This window comes from Lepidochelys olivacea (assembly GCF_965140295.1).
Source record: "Lepidochelys olivacea isolate rLepOli2 genome assembly, chromosome: 9".
NCBI lineage: Eukaryota > Metazoa > Chordata > Testudines > Cheloniidae > Lepidochelys > Lepidochelys olivacea.
The window spans coordinates 49,902,604-49,924,123 of NC_140419.1; the positions used below are offsets into that span (position 1 = coordinate 49,902,604).

Sequence of the window (21,520 nt, forward strand, 5' to 3'; positions counted from 1 at the left end):
GTACGGCTGTATGCCCCAAGATGGGTCTGTGGTGCTTACCATCGGCCAACACAAACTTCAGCTGGCACCGGCTGTTTTTTTCCAGGCTAGTTTCTAGGGGGGGGACATTTTTTTCTATGGGGTGCATTGTGCTCTCATTATTATTACGTTATTAGATTGCACCTGCTCTTTGTAATGGGTGTGAGAGTCCAATTCACCCCAAGGAATCACATTTGAGGAGACCCCGCTCTCCAGCTTAAATTGCACAGGGTGTTTCCTTGTTAACATTGCTGCATGAATGAAGGTTGGTACTGTCTCCTCCTGCTTTCCCGTCCCAACAGCCTGAGCCCCATATGCCCATCTTGCACAAGTCTGACTGAATCTCTGGGGATCTTTGTCTGCTTTGCCCACACTGGTTCAGCTGGTCTTGTTCCTTGCAATGCTATCCTAGCACAGGGCCCATCTCTACCTACTCTTGCTGTCTCCCTAGGTAAATTCATCACATGGAGCCCTGGCCACCTTCTCGCCGTTGCTGTTTTCTCAGTGCACGTACTTCTGGGGCTGTCATCCTTTCTCTTGAAACTTTCACTGCATGTCCCATATCTAAGCATCTGTCTAGTCTGAGATCACCTTCCCAGAGTAGCTGCTCCTGCAGGCGGGATCCCAAGTGCTGCAGAGTGTCCTGTCCTGAATCAGGGAGTCTGACAAGTCCCCAGAATCGCATGTGAAAGCCAGGGTGTGTAAGGCAGTAGCATAGGGGTCCATCCCCTTCCCTTAGGATGGGTCTCTAGTCACTCTGCACTTTTGTTCTGCTTTGGGAAGCAATAGGTCACTGCTGTGAGGCTTGAGGCCATGGTGAGCTTCAGAGTGGTGCTGACTGCTCTGCTCTGTTCCTTAGTATGGTAAAGTAGCAATTTCACTTTCCTGTTGTCGTCCTCCTACGTGGCCAGGTCTCTACAAAGCTCAGCTCCTCCTCCTCCCCCCGGGTCCATCGCTGGGCTAGGTTTGCGTCTGCACAATCCAGGGCTAGGGTGTGTCAGACCGAGTGCCACGGCTCACGCCGCCAGCTGCTGTCCTGCAGAGAACTCACTGCTTCGGTGCTGCCAACGCGTTTCATTTGCAAAGAGTGAGGCTGGAGGTGGGTAAGCTGAACAAGTGGAACTTTATTAAACTGCGCACGGCTCTGTCCATGAGGCCGCGTTGTGTCCAGCCCAGCTGCTCGCACTGCCTGTTCTGCTGGTGTCCCATCTCTAACAGTCCCTCCAGGGAACAAGGGTGTTCTGACTCCATGTGTCTGGAGGCACACCCCATGGGTCTGTGTGCCAAGACTCTCGGATTAATTCTCAGGCAGTTGAGTTGAAAGCAGACAAACTTTTCTGTTCCTTTTTTTTGGGGGGTGGGTGGGTGGGTGGGGAGAGGAGTAGAGAGGTGGGATTGTGGGAAGGGATTGGAGGCCTATCAGCACTTGAGTGATTTAGCCTGTCCTCACTTCAAAGGGAAGGTTCCAGCCTGAGCTCAAGTGGAGACTGGGCTCTACCTACCCCCAGGGTCAAATAATCAGGGCTTAAAGCACCTCCAGACCCAGGTCAGAGGTTATTCTGTGTGGTAGGGAGGTTTGGGCTAAAACCTGAATCACACCTGGATTAACTGTGCAGTGAAGACAGACCCTCAGGTAGTAAACTGGTGCTCAGCACCTTCTAGATAGCTGCCATGCGTATTCCATGCCACCCCAAGCAGCACTGCATAGTGGGCAGAGAACACTGCTCTGAGAGCACGGATGGGGGCACTCCACAGGTCACTCCCCCAACATCGGGTTCAGTGGGAGCATGGGAAGTGGATGAGAAGTAACTAAGAACATAAGAATGGCCATACTGGGTCAGACCAAAGGTCCATCTAGCCCAGTATCCTATCTTCTGACAGTGGCCTATGCCCGGTGCCGGAGAGGGAATGAACAGAACAGGTAATCATGAAGTGATCCATCCGTCGCCCATTCCCAGCTTCTGGCAAACAGAGGCTAGGGACACCATCCCTGCCCATCCTGGCTAATAGCCACTGATGGACCTATCCTCATGAACTTACCTAGTTCTTTTTTTTAAACTCTGTCATCCTCTTGGCCTTCACAACATCCTCTGGCAAGGAGTTCCACAGGCTGACTGTGCTTTGTGTGAAGAAATACTTCTTGTTTGTTTTAAACCTGCTGCCTATTAATTTTGTTTGGTGATCTCTAGTTTGTGTGTTATGAGAAGGAGTAATGACAGGTTTCAGAGTAACAGCCGTTGTTAGTCTGTATTCGCAAAAAGAAAAGGAGTACTTGTGGCACCTTAGAGACTAACCAATTTATTTGAGCATAAGCTTTTGTGAGCTACAGTTCACTTCATCGGATGCATACTGTGGAAAGCGTAGAAGATCTTTTTAGCTAACCAAAAAGATCTTCTACACTTTCCACAGTATGCATCCGATGAAGTGAGCTGCAGCTCACGAAAGCTTATGCTCAAATAAATTGGTTAGTCTCTAAGGTGCCACAAGTACTACTTTTCTTTTTGAGAAGGAGTAAATAACACTTCCTTATTTACTTTCTCCACATCAGTCATGATTTTCAACCTCTATCATATCCCCCCTTAGTCGTCTCTTTTCCAAGCTGAAAAGTCCCATTCTTATTAATCGCTCCTCATATGGAAGCCATTCCAAACCCCTAATCATTTTTGTTGCCCTTTTTTCTACCTTTTTCAATTCCAATATATCTTTTCTGAGATAAGAAAAACTAAGAAAAAAAAGAGATGGAGAGATGTCCTCCAAATGTAGGGAGTAAGGGTGCTGTGCTGCCCCCCGTTTTATTTGTGGGAGTGTCCTGCCAGCTCTTCCACAGGTGCACTTTCACCATAAAAAATGTACTGGGTTGTACCCTATCCTGCTGCTGCCGCCTTGTGACGGGCAAAAATAAACTGTTCCTGGTGAGAGAGTGGAGTGAGTCCTTCGTACCAGGAAAGGGGACTCTCTGTCTCGTTACAGTGATTCAACCACAGCAAACTATTTTATCTACCAAGTGACCATACTTTTTCTAAAGGATCTTAGGGGGACTTGACCTGTGAGAGGTCTTGGTCTGTGTCCAGCATTAAATATCCCCGTCCATTCAGCTTCCCTGATGGTTTGATAATTGTGCACTAGAAAGCACATGGGGGCTATTCCATTCAAGAAGTATGTGTGTTTGCAGCCTTCTTGTTCAACCAGAAACACACTCTGCACACAGGACGCAGCTCTGAGGGTTTCACACTGGCATGCTTTTCTCCAAAGCTCCTTAGCACCCCGACACTGGTCAGATTGAACTCAGATTTCTCCCCAAGTGGCTCCAGTAAAACAAGGACTGGGTCGATGGGGAAGGAAGCCGCACCGAAGAGACAGGAATCACTGGTAGCAGGTGTGTGTCACCTCTGGTGTGGGTTAGTAGTCTAGTGGTTAGAGTAGGACTGGGAGGCAGGAGATTCTAGCCTCGCCACCACCGCCTTACTCAAATCACTTCAAACTTATGGCCAACAATTTCAAACAGGGGGGAATCAAATTAGGCGGGTAGGTCCATATTGAGGCACCTGCCTGTCAGAGCAGCTCAGCACCTGCCGCTCCCGTCACTTTCAGTGCGGACCGGCTGAAAATGGAGCCATTCTGACAAATGTCTCATTTTGAAGCGGTCAGGTTTGAATACTGCATTTCTGCCCCTCCATTTCCCTAGCGGTTTGATGGGGACTATCCCATTCACCCACCTGGAGGCCAGCAGCACTGGTACAATCCCTCCCTCTGAGGAGTCAGCTAATCACCATTGCTGCGGTATTCCCCACACCAGAAGAGCTGTACAGGTTTCAGCGGCACCCCCTGTAGCTCACGGAAGCTGAGAGATTTGGGGATGGCAGACGCTCTGGAGTGACATCCCCTCGCTGGCTCACGAGAGGATGTCGCCATCAACAGACATGATGCGTGAGGGGAGAGATCAGAGCCCACAGGTGGACAGAGATGAAGAAAAGAAGCATTTGGCACCAGAGCCTGAAATGGATTTAGGTGCAGCTGGGGTTCTGAAACCCGGTGTCTCAAGGTACCGATTCTTTTCTCCATGTCGGCTGGGCAGCTGGCTGACAGACACCCGAGAGGACGACAACGGTGGGGATGAACGCTCCAGCAAGGCTCTTTGCTTACCTTGATTGAGGCGCCAGCGAATCTCGCCAGCTGTTTAATGTGCTGGCCTTTCTTCCCAATGATGGCACCCACTGCCTGCGTCGGGATGAATAAATTCACAACCTCCTGTGCCGGCAACTGAGAGGAGAGAGAGAGAAATATAGAGATCTCAGATGGAACCCAGCCTGCCTGCTGCTTTCCCAGCCGCTTGGCAGGCAGGGCAGGGAATCATTTTGTGGCTCTCAGACCCATGCAATCAGGGTACAGCTGATTTGCCCTCTGCGGGAGAAATGAAATCTGCAAAGCTGAGCATTTTTAAAATGCCCATGAAATCATGCTCTTCTCCTACGACGGGGGTGGGCAGGTTTCTCTTATTATTATGCATTTCACTGCTTATGAAGACCTAGATATTTGAAATGTCACACCCCAGGAAGGCATCTAAATATCTGAATGGGCATTTGAGTTTTCAGATGATGCGTAAACAAGCGGGCACACAGGGCAGCATGCAAGGGATGCGATCTGCATGTGGCATAGTGCAGCGAGAGACAGGGAAGGAGAGAGAAGCGCGGAGGCAACTGCGACGCAAACGAAATCTTCACGCACACGTATGTGGACAGCTTCTGTGTGCTCTGACCCCCACAGCCCAGAAAAATGAGATTCCTGGCCTGAAAGGGCCCAGTGTGAGGGCCTACACAGAACAGACCGGAGACTTCAACTGAAGATCCTTATCCGTCTTGCAGGCGAGCGAAGCTTGCTCAGTGAGCGTTGGCAAAGGGCTCTGAGCCCTTTCCAAGGCGACAGGGGCTGTAACGCTAACACGACAGGTCCACCGCTTGCCACGTAGGCGCACACAGCACAGTCTCCAAAGAGCGTGTCTCCACACAGGCTCTCAGGCTGACACACAGTCAGCGAGGCGAGATCTGGGGGAGACAGAGGGCCCAGCCCACTCCTCTTCCAACTCCCCCTGAGAACTGCAACTGGAGCAGGCCCAGGTCATAACCACAGTGGCAGACAGAAGTCACCCAGATAATGTGGCTCAGACACAAAGTGATACACAGGTCAAGAGCCTGCATAAAAAGAATCTTCCCTTACTACCGTCAGGCCTGCTCTTGCAGCTTGTACCCAGGCAATCGCACCAGTCACAATGGGTCTACTCAGCCCAACTGCTGGCTCGGGCCCCATGGGAGAATGTGACAGGAAGTGCTGGTGGTAGGTCTAGGAGAGCAATTTCCCTAAGAAATCATCTGAAGCTCTGCTGAGCCTGACGGCAGAACTAGCTGATAGCAGCCAAGCATATTCTGAGCATCGCTTAAACGAACCCCCTTCCTTACTTTTCAGATAGGCTGACCGAAGCAGGCCCTGTTTGGGAGGCTGAGGCTGACTGCCCTAAGCACACCTCCGAGCAATGCGAATGGCTCCAGAACGCAGTGTGATGGCTAGAAACCTAGGCCGACTCCCGGACACGGTCATGCAGGAAATGCTGCGGTGCTGCTACGACTGGTCATGGAAACGTGCGTCTCCGACGCGCGGCCCTTCCCCCTTCTGAAAGCCCCGTGAGACACCTGCCTTCTCAGACTAGCTGACCCAAGCGACATGAATACAGAGACCGTGGGGACCTGACCCCCCCCGGCCCCCAACTCCATGTCACACCACACTCATTCCCAAGGCAGCCGGGGGCCGCACAAACACACAGCAGGTGAGCACGGATGCACGCTCCACAGACCTGCTCTCCTGCTGCTCACCAGCTGGGTCTGGAGGGAGACACACCACCTTGCTCAGCAGGCTTTACCAGCACCCCCTCTGCCGTTCTGGCTTAGAAGACCCTCAAAGATGCAGGGTCCTCAAGTACATGTGCACCCCGGCACTCAGAGAAGGACAGGCTGGAGGAAGGGCTGGGGAAAGGCAGTGTTACCGACTCCTGTGATTTTGGCATGGTGGTGAGGGAAATCTTAGACTACCACAACCACAGCAACCCCTGCCCGGGTGATGAAGGGTGTTGATCTCCAGAGCTGGCAATTTCTATGTTTCAAAAAGCAAAAGTCACTTCTCTGAAGCAGAAGCCACACCCACAGCTTTGGCTGTGGTTCCTACGCACACATAGCAATGTGGCCTCCACCTCTGACTGCAGCTCCTGCCAGCCAATGGTTTTATGACCTTATTCGGGTGCCACTCCACATCCACCAAGGCCAGGCAACTGGCCCCTTTTCGGAAGTCCCTAGTTAGCGCTGACTCACCATGTTCAGCACAGAATCTGGAGCACACCTAACAGACCTGCCAGTTCTTAATCCAAACTTCCCTAGGATCCTCGAGATCCATCGAGTACTACGCGGCCACCCCAGGCCTGTGAACATTCTCTCCTGATGGCTTTTTGGCTTTTACCATCTGCATTTCTCATCTCGGCTGCTTCGTGCAACGTTTTGATTTGGTAAAACCAACAATCCAATTGTGCCACGTTTAAAAGGTTCAACAATCCAACCCACCGCTGAGCGTTTCTCAAAGCCTCCTCCCCTGAGCGCTGGAAAGAAGCGCATGTGCCACTGTGTGTGCCTCTGACTGGCTAAAAGACCATCATTCTCAGTAACCACTGCCAGTGTGGTGAAAGGGAGAGGGAAAAGAAGGCCCCCAGGTAGGGCTTACAGAAGATTTAAAGGCCATTTCTGGGAGCTCAGAGGCCCCTGGTGAAAGCAAGAACTATCTGAGGTTGCTCTATACATAGTTTTGATTCCGATTTAGCTATTTTGGGTCGGGCTGCGAGTTTATACCCGTCTAGTGAAAGCGTCAGGACACCCAATACAGATGCCGTTGTACTGTCACAGAACCGGTATACAGAGCGGCCATTGGTGGGTGCTACAGGAAGGCACCGAGTAGGGGCCAGTCCCGGTCTCCTCATCCAAGGGGCTGCACCCACCATTCATTCCAAGGCCCATTCCAAACCCAGCAGCAATGGACACTGGCCCTTTTTCAGAGGGCCGAGTGGGGCTGTAGGAGTGAAGCGTCAGGCTCCGCTCTGGGGAAATGCTGGCTCTTGCTCTTTTACCGCCTCCGCCAGGGCTCAGCACAGGACCCCAGGTCACACTCCTTTCCTCCCAGGATCTGCATGTGGCTCTGTCCCCAATGGGCACAAACACCCACAACTTCTCTCTCAGGTGAACAGCCTGGCCCAGAGGGGTGTGTCCATTACCTAACACCTCGCCTGGGGCAGCTCCCAGCCTGGGGTTCTCCCCCCCCAAAAAGGGCACTGGCACAAAGACGGCAGCAGCAACAAGCTGCCCAGGAAAGCTGCCGCAGCAGCTCCCATGTGCAGCGGCGGAATGGAGAAACCACCTGTGGCCACAGCCATGTGCAAATGCTCACTCGGAGCTTGGAGCACGTGACAGCTTTACAACCTCCCCAGGCATCAGCTGGCTCAGGAGACAGAGGTACCTAGCCTGCTCTCTCAGGGCCATGTCTGATTCCAGCCCAGGCTGGTAGCATTAGGGGCCTACATAAACGGAGTGGGCGGGACGCTGTCCGCCTCTCACTGCAGGGCGTGTGGCTCAGTGTTCCAGCCTGGAGCCAAGCAGCGAAACAGCCAGTGCTAGCAGGTGGGGTTGAGGTGCTCAGGGCGCTGTGTGGAGAGGCTGGCATTGTGCCAGGGCAGTAGATGAAGGGGCAGTGGGGTCTCTAGGCTGACAGTCCAACCAGGGTAAATCATGAGGCAATGGCAGGTGTGGTGCAGCAGGGCGTTTTCAGGGAGTCACTCATCTCTGGCTCTTGTCTGTAAAGGCTGCAAGGCCTGCATGGAGCACGGAGCCCTAGGCCAGTGGTTCCCATGAGGAGAACACATGCTGCCTTAGCCTATTGCTGAGGCTCTTCCCAGGGATCTCTTGACTTGAGGCAGATGGTGCTTCCTCCTGAGGCTTTGTCCTGCAGCCTGATACGCAGGCAGAGGTGGCTTCAGCCCCCAGTCTGAGTTCCAGCCCTGGCCAACCAGACCTCCAAACTGCTAGCTCCGTACTCATCCCGGGACCGGGCTAGCACTGAGGGAAGGGGCTCAGGGTCAGAGAGAGTCTGGCGATGAACCACTCTTAAGGACAAAGCCCAGGAGCGTAAGCACAAACCCATGCTCCCCGCTGGGGCTGACTCTTGGGGAGGCCAGCACTACAGACCCTGCTCCGGAGGGGACCCCAGGGTTGCACAGTGGGGTGGGGGGGAGGGGCCGCCAGGGCTCCCCACCCATGAGCCTCCTGTGGAGGAGCTGGGCTGGAATTGCCTTGCTGCCCACACGTGCAGAGCAGCAACACAAGGGACCCAGTGCTCTCCATGTGGCTCTCTGCATGCTCATCAGGAGCACCTGGTGCCGCACTGCATCAGCCATCCCTCTCTCACAGCAGCCGTACCCGTGTGCCCCTTGCAGGGGAAAGGCCCCCACCACTCTGCACCCCGGTACAGGGAAGGTGCTGCCAAGTGTCTTTGACCTGCCCTTTAAAAGGCTCAGTTCATCACCCCCCTTCCTCGCTGAGCACACATGGGGAGACAGTAAATGCATCAGGAGAATTCTCGGGGGCTAAAGGAAAACCACAGCCCCTGCTGCTTCCTCCTGGCGGCTGGGTTTAAATCCTGGGGGCTCGGCTTTGTCACGTCATGTGCAGTGAGAGTGCACTGCCAAGCCTCTGGGTGCCGGGGACTGGAACAGCTCTGGCACCAAGGCCTGCGGAGACACAGGAGAGTTGCCCAGGCCATGCCGTGCTGCGGGGGGAGCCCTGCGCGGGCGCCGATGTACTGGCTTTTGCAGAGGAAAGTGGGAACGGGCTCGGAAAAGGACTCAACGTTTCCCTGCAGGCATCTGGATTCCACAGCCTCATTTCCAGCGACCGCATCACTGCCGCCGGCTGCCAGGAGGGCACTGACCTGGCACGCTCACTGCAATGGCAGAGCAGCACCGGACAGAATCACAGCCAAGAGAGGAACGCGGGGGCCAAGCAGGGCGAGCGGTGCCAGCACGGGCAGAGCGGGCACTTACAGAGTGCTGCTGTGGGAAGGCGCCAATGGGGGAGGCTCCATACAGACCCGAGAGGTATGCCGAGGGGCTCTATGGCAGGAAAGAAAACACAGTCAGTGCGGGTTCCCAGACAGCATGGTCCGTACACACCATGCCTGTGCTACGTCTGGGGGCTGGCTGCTGGGGATCTACCCCCAGCACCTCAGTGAGCACATACACCGGAACTTTCCCTGCGTCCCCTGCCATTGCGTCTGCCGTACTTTCTAAGACGGGGGTCCCGAGACAGACCGAGAACCAGGCCTGAGGAACAACCAAAAACCCGGCTGAGGCCCCAGGAGAAATGTTGGCCCCCTCCTGCAGGCAAATCACAACTCCAGCGCTGATGTAAATGAGCCCAGCTCCACTGAAACTGATGGAGGCCCATGCAGGCCATGCACATCTGGAGCGTATCCTGACAACCTCCTGGATGACCCCCATTCAGGTGCTCCCCAGTGACACTAGAATCTCTGGACATTGCTCTACAGGGAGCTCTCTCGCTTTCCTGCTAGCACAATATGTCCACGGAAATACACTAGTCACCCACACCTGGCGTATGACAGCGTCCCCCTGGGGAGAGCCAGGCACCACAGGAGGGGTCCCAAGGCTGGAGCCTTGTGGCAAAGTGGAGAACGAGACAAGAGACAAGGAGAGAGAACAGCCAGGGTTGTGCAAGGGCTGGCGCCCAGAGTCTGCAAGGTGCTGCCCCATGAACACACCATGACAGCACTCTCTGTACGAGGGATGTACGTGGGGGTAACTGACAAGGGCCTGACCCTGCTCCCACTCAGCTCATGGCATGGGACAGCTCAAGCTCAGACCTTGCAGCTGACCTGGAGTGCACAGCTGAGCCATGAGGTGGGAGTTATGGCCTGGCTGCTGATGGGATCAGGACTGTAATAAAACGTGTCACCAACTGGTCCAAAGGAGGCAGCAAAAGGCAGGAGGAACCTTAGACTTCGACGAATGGCCCTGAGGAGGGAGCAGGCTGCACTAGCCACCCGGTCCTGCAGAGAGGAGGAAGTCGGGCATGACTGCAACTAGGACAGGGTGAAAACAGCGTGATCTCCAACCCCCTGTAGCAATCCCTCCCAAGAGGAAGAGAGTCATGCAGGTAGGTCTAACCCTAGGCACAGTTACACCTTGGGTGACATGAGGAAAGGCAGTGGAACCAGAGAAGGGATCAGGGTTAAGGTGTGTGAGAAACTAAGGCCTGCGCTACACTACAGCTGCCTTACATCAGCCTAGTCAGTGTCTACACCACAGCCTTGCTCCCGCTGAAGTAAGTGCCCTGCTACACCGACATGATAACTCCACCTCCACGAGGGGCGTAGGCTTTGTGGTGTAGTTAGGGCGACGCAGTGTCTCTGTAGATGTTGCCTTACTTACATCAGCTGTTGTTTGTCAATGTCACAGGTCCACAAGGAAGCTGTGAAACTGACAAGAAAAGCAGGTAGGTTCCCTGTTGCAAACCCCGTGCTGGGCTTGCAGCTGGGGCTGTCGCCCCAGGGCGCGTGGGGGCTCCAGCTGTGAACCTGCTACCACCCGGGCTCTCAGCTCCCCGCAGAGCTAACCAGCTGGAACCTGGCCTGGGCTCCTAGTTACCCGCTAGCTGCCTGGCAGCCACCCACGCTCTGGGTGCAGAGCTCCCCACTGGAGCCCAGCTGACCCCTGGGGCTCCTGGCTCCCCACTCCCTGCTGGGAGCCGGGCAGACACCTGGGCTCCAGGCACGGAGCTCCGCGCTTGGATCCTGGGCAGCTGCTGGACTCCTGGCGGGGAGCCGAGAGTGGGGGGAAGCTGGGTCTCGGCAAGGAGCTCCGTGTGGAGCTGTGAGCTCAGGCTCTGAGCCCCCACGCTACCCCTCTTAAGTTGGTGGAAGCCTGCCCGGTGAGGACACGCACCACCGACAGCAGGGTAGCATGGACATGAAAAACAGCAGTAATCACTGTGGGGGCTGTAAATTGAACTAACATAGGTCGACTTCATTTTGTAGTGTAGACAAGTTCTGAGTGTGAATCTCCAGTTGATGCAGCAGAGCTGGGGCGTAGCAGGCTGGCTGGGATTACAGAGCTTTGCGTGTGAAGGCAGCAAGGCAACCATGCTGTGCTCAGCACTGGCTCCTATCCTCTCTGTTCCTGTCACACTCAGCTCCCCTGGGCCTCAGGCCCAGCCCTTAGCTCCGCGTGGGCCTCCTGTGCGGGCTGGGTGTTGGGCGTGCACTCATGGGGGGTCAGTCTGGTCACTCGGCTGGTACGTTTCACCCCTGCCCCTACCCGGTCTAGTCTGTGTAGACTGCAGCCTTTTCCGGAGAGGGACTGCCCATCCAGTGCCAGGTACAAAGGGCCTGGGACCATGAGGCACTACTGCAAGCCACAGAACATGCTCTACAGAGGGGAAACTGAGGTACAGAGGTGAAGCGACTTGCCTACAGTCACCAAGCAGGTGAGTGGCAGAGCCAGGACCAGAACCAGGTCTCCTGATTTGCAAGCCACTGTCCTACCCACCAGGCCACATGGCCGGCCGCCACACGATCCTCCGCACTCACACCCGTAAACACACACACAGAACAAAAATAGCAGAGGGGCCTGCTGTCCACCAAGGGTCTGTCTCCAAACATTCAACAGACAAACAGTATCCGAACAAAGCCCGTAGCCATTCTCAGTGCATTCACCTTCCCGGGGGAAGCCGTTAGAGCTTGAATACTTTGGAGGCACAAGAAACAGACGACTTGATGTGTGCACGTATTGATGAATACAAGACGTGTATGCCCCGCCGAACAGTGCTTTTGTGGGAGACCCGCACAGCTCTGCTGAGACATCCTCGCATTATGTATTTCATTAAGTCCATTTTTGCAATACCCTCAACAGAAACATTGCACAGCTCGGTGGGGCTTTTGCTGATCTGCAGCAGCCTCAGATAGCATCACCCGATATGACTGTGTGCGACTGACACAGGTGTCTGCACTGCCTGCCGTACCACTGGCTAGTGCAAGAAGTCTCTGCCGGAACACCAGGAGCGCCTGGGCCTCCAGGAGCAAAGACTGCAAACAAAAATGGCTTCTCCATGTCCTGGCTTATTAGAAGGGATTTAAAGCCACCAAGTGAAACATCTAAACCTTGATTCCATGAGCATTAATTCCCTTCAACTTTTCAGTCACCCAAGCATCTCCAAGCAGGCATATTTGATATCAAAGTGCACATGGATGTATTATTTGGCCTTAATTTGCAATAGGATTTCCACAGAGGACCCTCTCCCTTTTGGCTGACTGAACTTTATACAATAGATGTTTGCAAATCACCTTACAAAGGTTTTGATAAAGAAAACAAAACAGAGCCCAGTTCGTTGGGCAGCAGGGTGAATTTTGCATGTTTTAGCCCTTTTTCTAAAACAGCGTGCATCAGATCTTCGGGGGGCTGATCACGAGCAGCTGTCACCTCGCTCATCGCAGGAGATCTGCGGGATACAGCCAGGCGTTTGTAGCTCTTTCACGTCTGCTATGACTGTACAGAGCGATACAAATGACAGACTCAAAATGCACAGTGACTAACGACGCTAGCTGCTTGTAGGGCAATGGGCCCATTTGTCTGGGCGGATGGAGGCAGAACTGTACCCCTCAGATGGGAATGCACATGCATAGCACTAACATACAAGTCTGCATCTCCCCATCCCCCCCGCACACACCACTCATGCACACACATGCACCCTCTGCTTCCCAGGAGAGCTCTCCTGAGTGGCACATTCTTTCAACACTATGCCCTGTCTCTAATTTCACTCCATTCCCCACCTGTTGTGCATATACATCTATAGGTCGTGTAACCTATAGGTATCAGAATGGGAACAGGGCTATCTACCCTTCCTCCCCCTTTGCCCAAGAAACAGAAGGGAAGGAAGTAGCTTAGTGTGAGACCTCTCCACTCGTGGTTAGGCTGACAAGGAGAGGGCAGGGAGCCAACACTTGGCCTGGAGCACTTTTTATATTTGGCATAATAAATTATTTAATTTTTCCTCTAAAAATAAACTGCCAAGTAGCCTTGCTGGGGCTTTGGGGGGGTCACAGGAGTTTGCTGGGAATGTACGCTCCTCCCTTATATCATGTGCACGTTCCCAAAGTAATGGACCAGACCTAAGAACATGTGAAAGTCGACATGCAGTGTTCATGAGGAAAACACACACTCACAAATACACCACGCAGAAAAGCATGGACAGATATACACACACGCTGTTTTTGCAGTCAACATTTTGTGTCTTTTCTGCACCATCACCTAAATATTTCAACTCTGAATGGTGTAAAACTCACCATCCTTCTTCGATCACTCGGCTGCTACAGTTTTTAGAAAAACTAAAGAAGTAAATAGACTTGTTCTCAGCTCCAAATAGTTACAGCAGCTGAACTGAAATGGTGACATGGAGTGTTAGATACGCTGTCCATCAGGGGTTTATCTGCAGGAGTTAAAAGCCAGCTCAGTGATTTCCTGTAGTGCTATCCAAAAATCAAGAAGGTAGGAAATAATCACTCCATATCAGCCAATCAAGCTGATCGTACAATCCTCTCAACATGTTCTATCTATGCATCTCTGTCCACCTACTGTGCAGGCAGACTAGGAAGAACACAGCTCAGAACACACAGTCACTTATCATATACGGCTCTGGGCTCTCTATCCACTTTCACAAACGGACGCCAAGGTAGTTGTCCCAACTCTGGACACACAGGCGCAGAGAGTGAAGTGTCCACTCCAAGGCGTGGCTGGCACCTGTCTGCCTGGGCCCAGGCAGTCCCAGCAGTGGCTCAGCCAGGGGCTGGTTTTGAAAACTGGTCCGATTGGGTTGGTTTTGCCTCGCGCCTCCAGAGAGTGCAGCGGCGGTGCGTGTCGTCACAATCCCACCTCTGAAAGGCACTACTGCACCGTTAATGGGGCAACGCCAGCATGGCTGGTTAAAAAATGATCCCACTCGTTTTGAAACCATCAAGTAATAAATACAGTTCCCATGAACTGACATCAAAGCTGTCTGACACCCGACAAACGCACAGCCCTCCTCCAGGATGAAACTATTACTCAGCATTACTCACACTAGCTCTGTCTTTTTATGACATTTCATCCACTTCCAAGCCAGGGGCTGCTCTGCATGCCTGCAGGAGCCTTTCCCAGGTCTCTCTCGCTGCCCCCGCAAAGAGCCTCGCCCTGCTTTCTGAGAATCACCCTGCATGGGCTCTATTGGGGTACTCAGATCCCTGCTTAGCCAGAGCTAGGATGGGCATGGCCAGGCAGGCTGTGTCTGAGGTAACCCACCCCAAGTAATTCAGGCTTTTACAGAGGACAGTGCACTTGGAGTTGCACCAGAAATGGGTTGGGAGGCAGTGCAGAGTGAAGAGCGCAGAAGTCCTGTGTCTGTCAGTCCAGCCCACTTGAGAGCTGGCCGCAGCACATGAAGCTTCTGACTGACCTTCAGCTGTAGAGCGTGTTACACCAGGAGAGCATGGAATAGCCAAAGTCACAGCTGAAGCCTGCCCCTAACAGGCCATCCCAGATAAAGGACCCCACCCCCTGGGGTAGCGTGCCCAGTGGGAGTTCCGGAGCAGCGATGGACACACACAGACAAAGACTGTGAAGACCCCTCACAAAGAGGAGGAAAGATTCACAATCTTCTTCATAGAACCACCAAAATGCAGGGCTGGAAGGGACCTCGAGAGGTCATTAATTCCAGCCCCCTGCGCTGAGACGGGACCAAGTAAACCTAGATCATCCCTGACAGATGTTTGTGCAACCGGTTCTTAAACACCTCCAGTGATGGGGATTCCACAACCTCCCTTGGAAGCCTGTTCCGGAGCTCAATTACCCTTATAGGTAGAAAGTTTTTCTTCATATCTAACCTAAATCTCCATTGCTGCAGATGAACTTCTTGTCCTACCTTCAGTGGACATGGAGGTCAACTGATCGCTTTATAACAGCCCTTAACGTATTTGAAGACTATCAGGTCCCCCCTCAGTCTTCTTTTCTCAAGACTAAATATGCCCAGTGTTTTTAACCTTTCCTCATAGGTCAGGTTTTCTAAATCTTTGATCATTTTTGTTGCTCCCCTCTGGACTTTCTCCAATTTGTCCATGTCTTTCCTGAAGCGTAGCGTCCAGAATTGGATACGCTACTGCAGCTGGGGCCTCACCAGTGCCGAGAAGAGCATACTATCTCGTCCTATGTCTTACATAGGAGATGCCTGTCAATACACCTCAGATTGATAGTAGCTTCTTTTGCAGCTGCATCATACTGTTGACTAGAACCCCAGATCCTTTTCAGCAGCACTGACATCTAGCCAGTTAGTCCCCATTTTGTACTTGTGTGTTTGATTTTTCCCTCCTAAGTGTCATACTCTGTATTTGTCTTTATTGAATTCCATCTGTTTGAATTCAGACCAATTCTCCAATTTGGCAAAGTCGTTTTGAATTCTAATCCTGTCCTCCAAAGTGCTGGCAGCCCCTCCCTCCGTGGTGTCACCCCCAAATTTTATAAGCACTCTCTCCACTTCATTATCCAAGTCATTAATGAAAATATTGAATAGCACTAGACCCAGGACTGAGCCGTACGTGTCTCACTAAATACGCCCTCCCAGTCTGACAGCACACCATTAATAACTACTCTTTGAGTAGGTCTTTCAACCAGTTGTGCACCCACCTTTACAGGAATTCCATCTAGACCCCATTTCCCTAGTTGGCTTATAGGAACGTTATGTGGGACTGTGTCAAAGCCTCACTAAAAATCAAGCTCTCTCATGGCTACTGCTCCTGCCTATGCACTCAGCCAGTAAACCTGCTCTGCTCCTACCCAGCTGCACCATCTCTGTCTGGGATGAGCTTTCACCCAGGAACCTTGCTCACTCAGGCACTAGGAAAGCAAGCTGGCCCCAGAACCTGGCTTCACATGGAGCTGATAATCACCAGCTGGCCAGGTCTCAGTCTACAGTGAGATGGGTAGAGATGAGGGAATCCAGAGGGTGCTGGATTTGGCTCATCACTACCTCCTTTAACTGTTCCATAGCCCAAATCCTGGCCTTGTTACGGTTTTTAATTCCCACTGACTTTTGCCTAAGCAGCTGCTGAGTATGAACACCAGGTGTGGGCATTATGTAGAAGTGTTTGATGTGAACGCAAAGTGTGCTTATTCCAGGGTTTGCAGCGGCGTGTGCAGAGCCTGGGATCACCCACCAGCAATACGTGCTGTTCTACAAACTTGTCACACGCGGACATGCAGGTGTGCAGACCCCAGCCCCGCCCCATTCCATGGGCCGGCTGGGTAGGGGAGCATGCTCTGCATCCCTGAAGTGGGGAAGCACAAGGTGCATTGCTCCTGCTGGCGCAGTGCAGAGATTTAAAACCACAGCAAGCCCTTAAAGGAAAAAAATACTTACAAAAGTACTGACCTAGGCCTAACTGGGAGTGATTATACACAAGTCTATACAGTACTGGGGCGCTGCTTCTCCTTTCTGCATACCCAGCCCCAAAAATAGCACGTGAGGCCCCATCCTGATGGGATCACCAAATCTCCACAGGCTGAGGAAAGCTGCCGGCGCCTGAAGAGCTCATACTCCAGCAAGAAGCAGGATCTCCCTGGTGCTGGGGTATAAACAAATCCTCCCAAAACCATCAAGAAAAAGCAGTGCTCTTACCCAAGAGTGTATACGGGACACCTCCTGCCAAAGCCACGTCTGTCCTCAATAGAGGGTTAGCATGAGAGTGTTTCCTCCTAACCCCACTGAGCTAGGGGGACACACCCCGCACGTACGCACACACACACACACAGGCTTGGCCTGCCAGGTACTCACCGCAAAGGGGTTGTAGGAGGCAGCCGCAGCTCCGCGGGCCCCCGCTGCAGAGGGCAGCATGGACAGCCCAGTGGAGAAGATCCCCAGTGCGCTGAGGTTCAGCCCTGGGATCAAGTTGGCTTGTTGCTAGAAGTGCAAAACACAGAGAGGTGGGAAACATGGAACAAACGGGGGGGGGGGGCGGGAGAGGGGAACCACATGCGCCCAAGTGCCCAATGACTCCTACACGTCCGCCCAGAGAGCTCGATCCAGTGGGTCCCATTCCGCATCAGCCCCCATGACGGGCAGAACGACCTGCAAACACCCCAGAGCCAACTTTGCCTGCTCCCACTGGACTAACTCTGGCTCTGGCCCTGACATTTTGAGGTCTCTACTGGGAGAATAGGAGCAGCAGGAAAGGGGCGCTTACGTTGACAGCGACAATGTCATTCTCATAGGCCTCTCGCAACTTCTTCATGATCTCCACTTCGGCATTGGAGCAGGCCTCGATGTTGCCCTTCACCGTGATGGTCCGTTCAGGGTTATAAATGGTTAAATCCTGTAAACTAAGCAGTTGCGGACAGGTGAACTTGCCTCCATCAAGGCAACAGAAAAGCAAGCCGCCATCACCCTCCAGCTCAGAGCAGGGAACCTTCTCCTTGGAGCAGCCAGGAAAACCCAGGGCTGCAGATTATCCCCCACCAGCCAGCCACCTCCACTGGCCATTGTGCAGGGGAGCATAGCCTGAATGTCCTGTTTCCATTCCAGACCTTCCGAACACAGCTCGCTTTACTGGCACCCATGCCTTCACCAGTGCCGGGCTGGGTGGAGCACCCCTGCCTGTGTCTGTGCACCTTTGGAGGAGTCCTACGCTGGCTCCACACGGTCACGTTCACAGCACGTACCCTGAGGGCTGGCCTCAGCAGCTCCCCTGACGCTCACCTCCCACAGCCAGAGATCAAGGAGCCTGGTTTTGGGCCATGCAGTAGCTCTCTGGGCTGGAGGTGGGTCGTTCTCCTCTGCCAGGATATCACAACTTACGGAGAGATGGTGATCTTGGTCCCTGTGTCTTGCTCAATTTTCTTCAGGTTTCGTCCCTCTTTGCCAATCAGTCTCCCAACTAGACTGTTGTGTGCTAAGATTTTCAAGGGAACTTCTTCGGTGCTAAAAGAAACAAAAGGCGTTTTGGTGGTTTTTGTAAGTTCCTTTTTCCTGTTCTCCTATCACCAGTATGCTCCAAACCGTGGAGTTCTCCTGGCCAGGAACACACACAAAAAGAAAAGAAAAGTAGGACAAAAACATCACATGGACTTTTTTTCATTGCAAAACCCATACGTTTGTAGAGTCCTTGTCATGTAAAGAATCTGAAATGAGTCCTCTCTGCACTTACAGAAAATCCAGACAAATAGCTCCTCCTGCAGCTAACCGTTTGGGGCAGGAGGGGAATCAAAATAACCCTGCTCAAGAAAAACTGATTGCAACTGGGGCTGGTCAAAAATGGGTTGGTATTTTCCCATGAAAAAATCCAAACTAAACAAAAACAATTTTTCATTTGGTTCAAACTTTAGGCGACTTTTAAATTTTTTCAATGAAACAAGCTGAATTGCTAATATTTGTTTCAAATTGCTGTTTGGAAAAAAGGAAATATCGACTCAAATCTCCAGAACACAGAAAATGGACTCCCATTCCAGCAGGGAGAAGGGGAGAGAAAAAGCAAAACCATTGAAAGCATGGGTCCTAAGGCATTACCTAAAGCCTGAGGCTTTACAGGTGGGCTGGTTTCCTTTACTGTCAGACCAGGCGTGTTCTAGTAACCAAAACTGTACATCAATTAGTTGTGCTGACTAAGCCTTTTAAACACACAAACATATTAAACCAAATCCCCATTCTTTTACATGGGCAACTACCACATTTTCTCTGGACCTCTGGGGATTTATTCTTCAAATCAGCTCCTTACTCTCCATCACTGTCTCCCCCCGCCTGGTGCGTATGGCTGCAGGAATCCTCCTCCTGCAGAGTGCTCTGTGCGGAACACTTACGATTTAGTCTCATCAGCTTCTTTCTGCATGATATCGAGGATCATGCGGCACGCTTCGGAGCACCCTTCGGGGCTGGCGTGGATGGTGATTGGCTTCTCAGCAGCACCGGCATTCTCCTTCCGATGGATGTCTACCCTGCACCAAGAGAATCAGCACAGAGAAACCCCTGAGATCAGACTGATGTCATAACAAGGCACTTAAGTGAAGCATCAAAGAAAGTGCATCTACACTGCTGTCTACAGACAGTACCCCTGAACCAGGAGTCACGCTCACGCTGCTGAAACGAGCTCTGAACCAACTGTCCTGAAGGGACCAAAATTCAGCAAGTGGCTGCAGAACCGTGGAAAACTCACTAGATACACTCACCATTCAGGACAGGTTTGTTTCAAGGTCTGTTAAACTTTTTGCAGGAATCCAGGCCTAAGTTGTGAATGACTGACGGCCCAGATTTGCATGAACCCAGACTGACTTCTACTAACCATGGGGTTTCAAACAATGTTGGCACTAAACCAGGTTCAACTCAGATTTTGACTTTGTTTGGCTGTACGATTTGGGGTTCATTTGCAAGTGAAAATCAAGGAGAATGAGTGGGTGGGGGGAGCTGAGCCAACACAGATCAGAACAGAGCCGGTCGCTCAGACGCAGGGCAGAGTTTCCCCGGTTCCAGGAGCTGCCAGTACTGCTACACGTTCTTCTCCTCAGCTTCTTCGGGATCCACCAGAACATGGCAGGGCAATGGAGCTCTGCTGCAGCACTATGGGCCTGAGGGCAAGGAGAGACGTCACAGTCGCTGCACAGCACAAGTGGCGTGTTAAAAACCAGAAGAGTAAAGTGAGTGCGTTTCTCTGTACGTGTGCGCGTGTGTCCGTCCCAGCTGGAGAGGATGACCCTGCTCTGTGTGCATGGTGGTCTCTTTGTTAGGAAAGGTCTTGTATATTACAGAGGAATAGTCACACTTCGGCAGCATCACACAAGAAAAGAATTACACCAAGAGAGGGATTTGGCCTGCACTTTCCAATCAGTTTTGGTACTCTTGAAGATAGCTGTATCTTAATTAGGGCTTCACCTTCCCACAGCTGATTGTGACATGACAGGAACAGACCAGGGGTCCATTTAGCCCAGCTATCCTTCCCCAACAGCAGCTTGTACTGGATGCTTTCGAAGGAGACCAGCTATCCCCCTAATGCACCTGGCCTATGTGCAACTCTTGTTCTCTTGGACCCTGGCTGGAGATCAGCTCACACCAGCAGACTGGACTGGGGCTTCACTCCACAGCCTGCATTTCGGGGCTCCAGGAGGTGGACCAGGGAGGGCTGTGCTGCAGGGGGAGCCTGGGAAGCATTTGGGCTGCAAGCCAGGGTGCAGCATGCATTGCCCCCGCTCCCCACCCCCATGTTGGCTCTGCTCTGCTGGCCAGTGCGTGGCTATAGACTAGTCCTCATGCTGTCCTCTCTGGTGGGGCTGCTGCCGTTGAGAACACTAGCGTGGAGCAGCTCTTGCGCTGCACTTGGGGGGCAGGAGAGCTGCGGCTGAGTCCTTCTCAGTGGGTGGGATGGGGAAAGTGCCAAGCACCCTCTCCACCCGCGCAAGGCTGATCACAATTTATGACAGACGCTACAAGGCATTCAGTTACTCTGTATAACCCAGGACATTAGTCTCCCTCAAAACAGGTCTAATCCTGTTCTGGCTCTTGAGAAGATCAATAATGTAATGATACCCATCATCGGTGAGTCCCACAGGTTAACCAGATATTTGTATTTCACATTTATGCTGAGTATCGTGATGGATCTGGTCGCAGCATCTTCTCTTATGACTGCCAGGCTGAAGCTACAAAAGTTAGCAATCCTCAGTGTGTTTCAGAGTGAGCTGAATACCAGCTGGGGACAAGACATTGGTTTGCCCAAGTAGGTATATTATCAGGATTTGCACATTTTCCTCTGATGCTGCTGTCAGAAGTAGGACACCTAGAGGAACTAAATGCATTGTGGATCAGTTCTGGGATGATAATTCCTGTGTCCTGCTATGTCTTCGTGTACAGGGACAGGCGGCAGATGCTGACTGATGAACTTTGTGTTAAACACAAATAGCTTGGGGCAATAACAAACTGGAGAGGGAAAACTGTGAAGAAAATCAGAATGTTACATACATGTTCAGCGTTAGGGAGGCAGATCTGAAAACCCTCACCAACAGCAGACTCCTTCTTTAAACAACACAAGATTAGAGCAGGGGGAAGGGTTGAAGTCGGATGCACAACATGGGTGCTGCAATCTACTAGCAATTCTCCTATTTCCAGATAACGTACCCCTGACACAGAGCTCTCCTCTGAAGCCTCTACTTCTCACATCGGGGATTTTATAAAGCACCCTAAAGGCACTGCTCATGAGGGCCTTGCTCATGAGTCCTGGGATCAGCCTCATGCCACTCGGATTTTCTTCCTGATTTGCGTGTTCCTTGCTAGAGCACTGGGCTGAGATGACCTGACTCTTGGCCGGTCTATGCCTGCGGGCCCTGCTCTTGTGCTGTGACGTGTGC

General features: G+C 52.4%; 1 protein-coding gene across 2 annotated transcripts in view; it reads right to left on the reverse strand.

Moving 5' to 3' along the window:
• Nucleotides 1-21,520, reverse strand: part of IGF2BP2 (insulin like growth factor 2 mRNA binding protein 2) — a 102,568-nt gene that overhangs the window by 12,437 nt on the left and 68,611 nt on the right. Inside the window, exons 7-12 of one of the 2 annotated variants that reach the window (XM_084639202.1) lie at nucleotides 18,989-19,123; nucleotides 17,991-18,113; nucleotides 17,380-17,515; nucleotides 16,971-17,096; nucleotides 9,143-9,211; nucleotides 4,162-4,278 (exon numbers count right to left, since the gene is read on the reverse strand). In XM_084639202.1, coding sequence (XP_084495328.1) covers nucleotides 4,162-4,278; nucleotides 9,143-9,211; nucleotides 16,971-17,096; nucleotides 17,380-17,515; nucleotides 17,991-18,113; nucleotides 18,989-19,123 — 706 coding nt within the window. The remainder of the gene's footprint in view (nucleotides 1-4,161; nucleotides 4,279-9,142; nucleotides 9,212-16,970; nucleotides 17,097-17,379; nucleotides 17,516-17,990; nucleotides 18,114-18,988; nucleotides 19,124-21,520) is intronic. The other variant, XM_084639201.1, reaches the window with a different exon arrangement.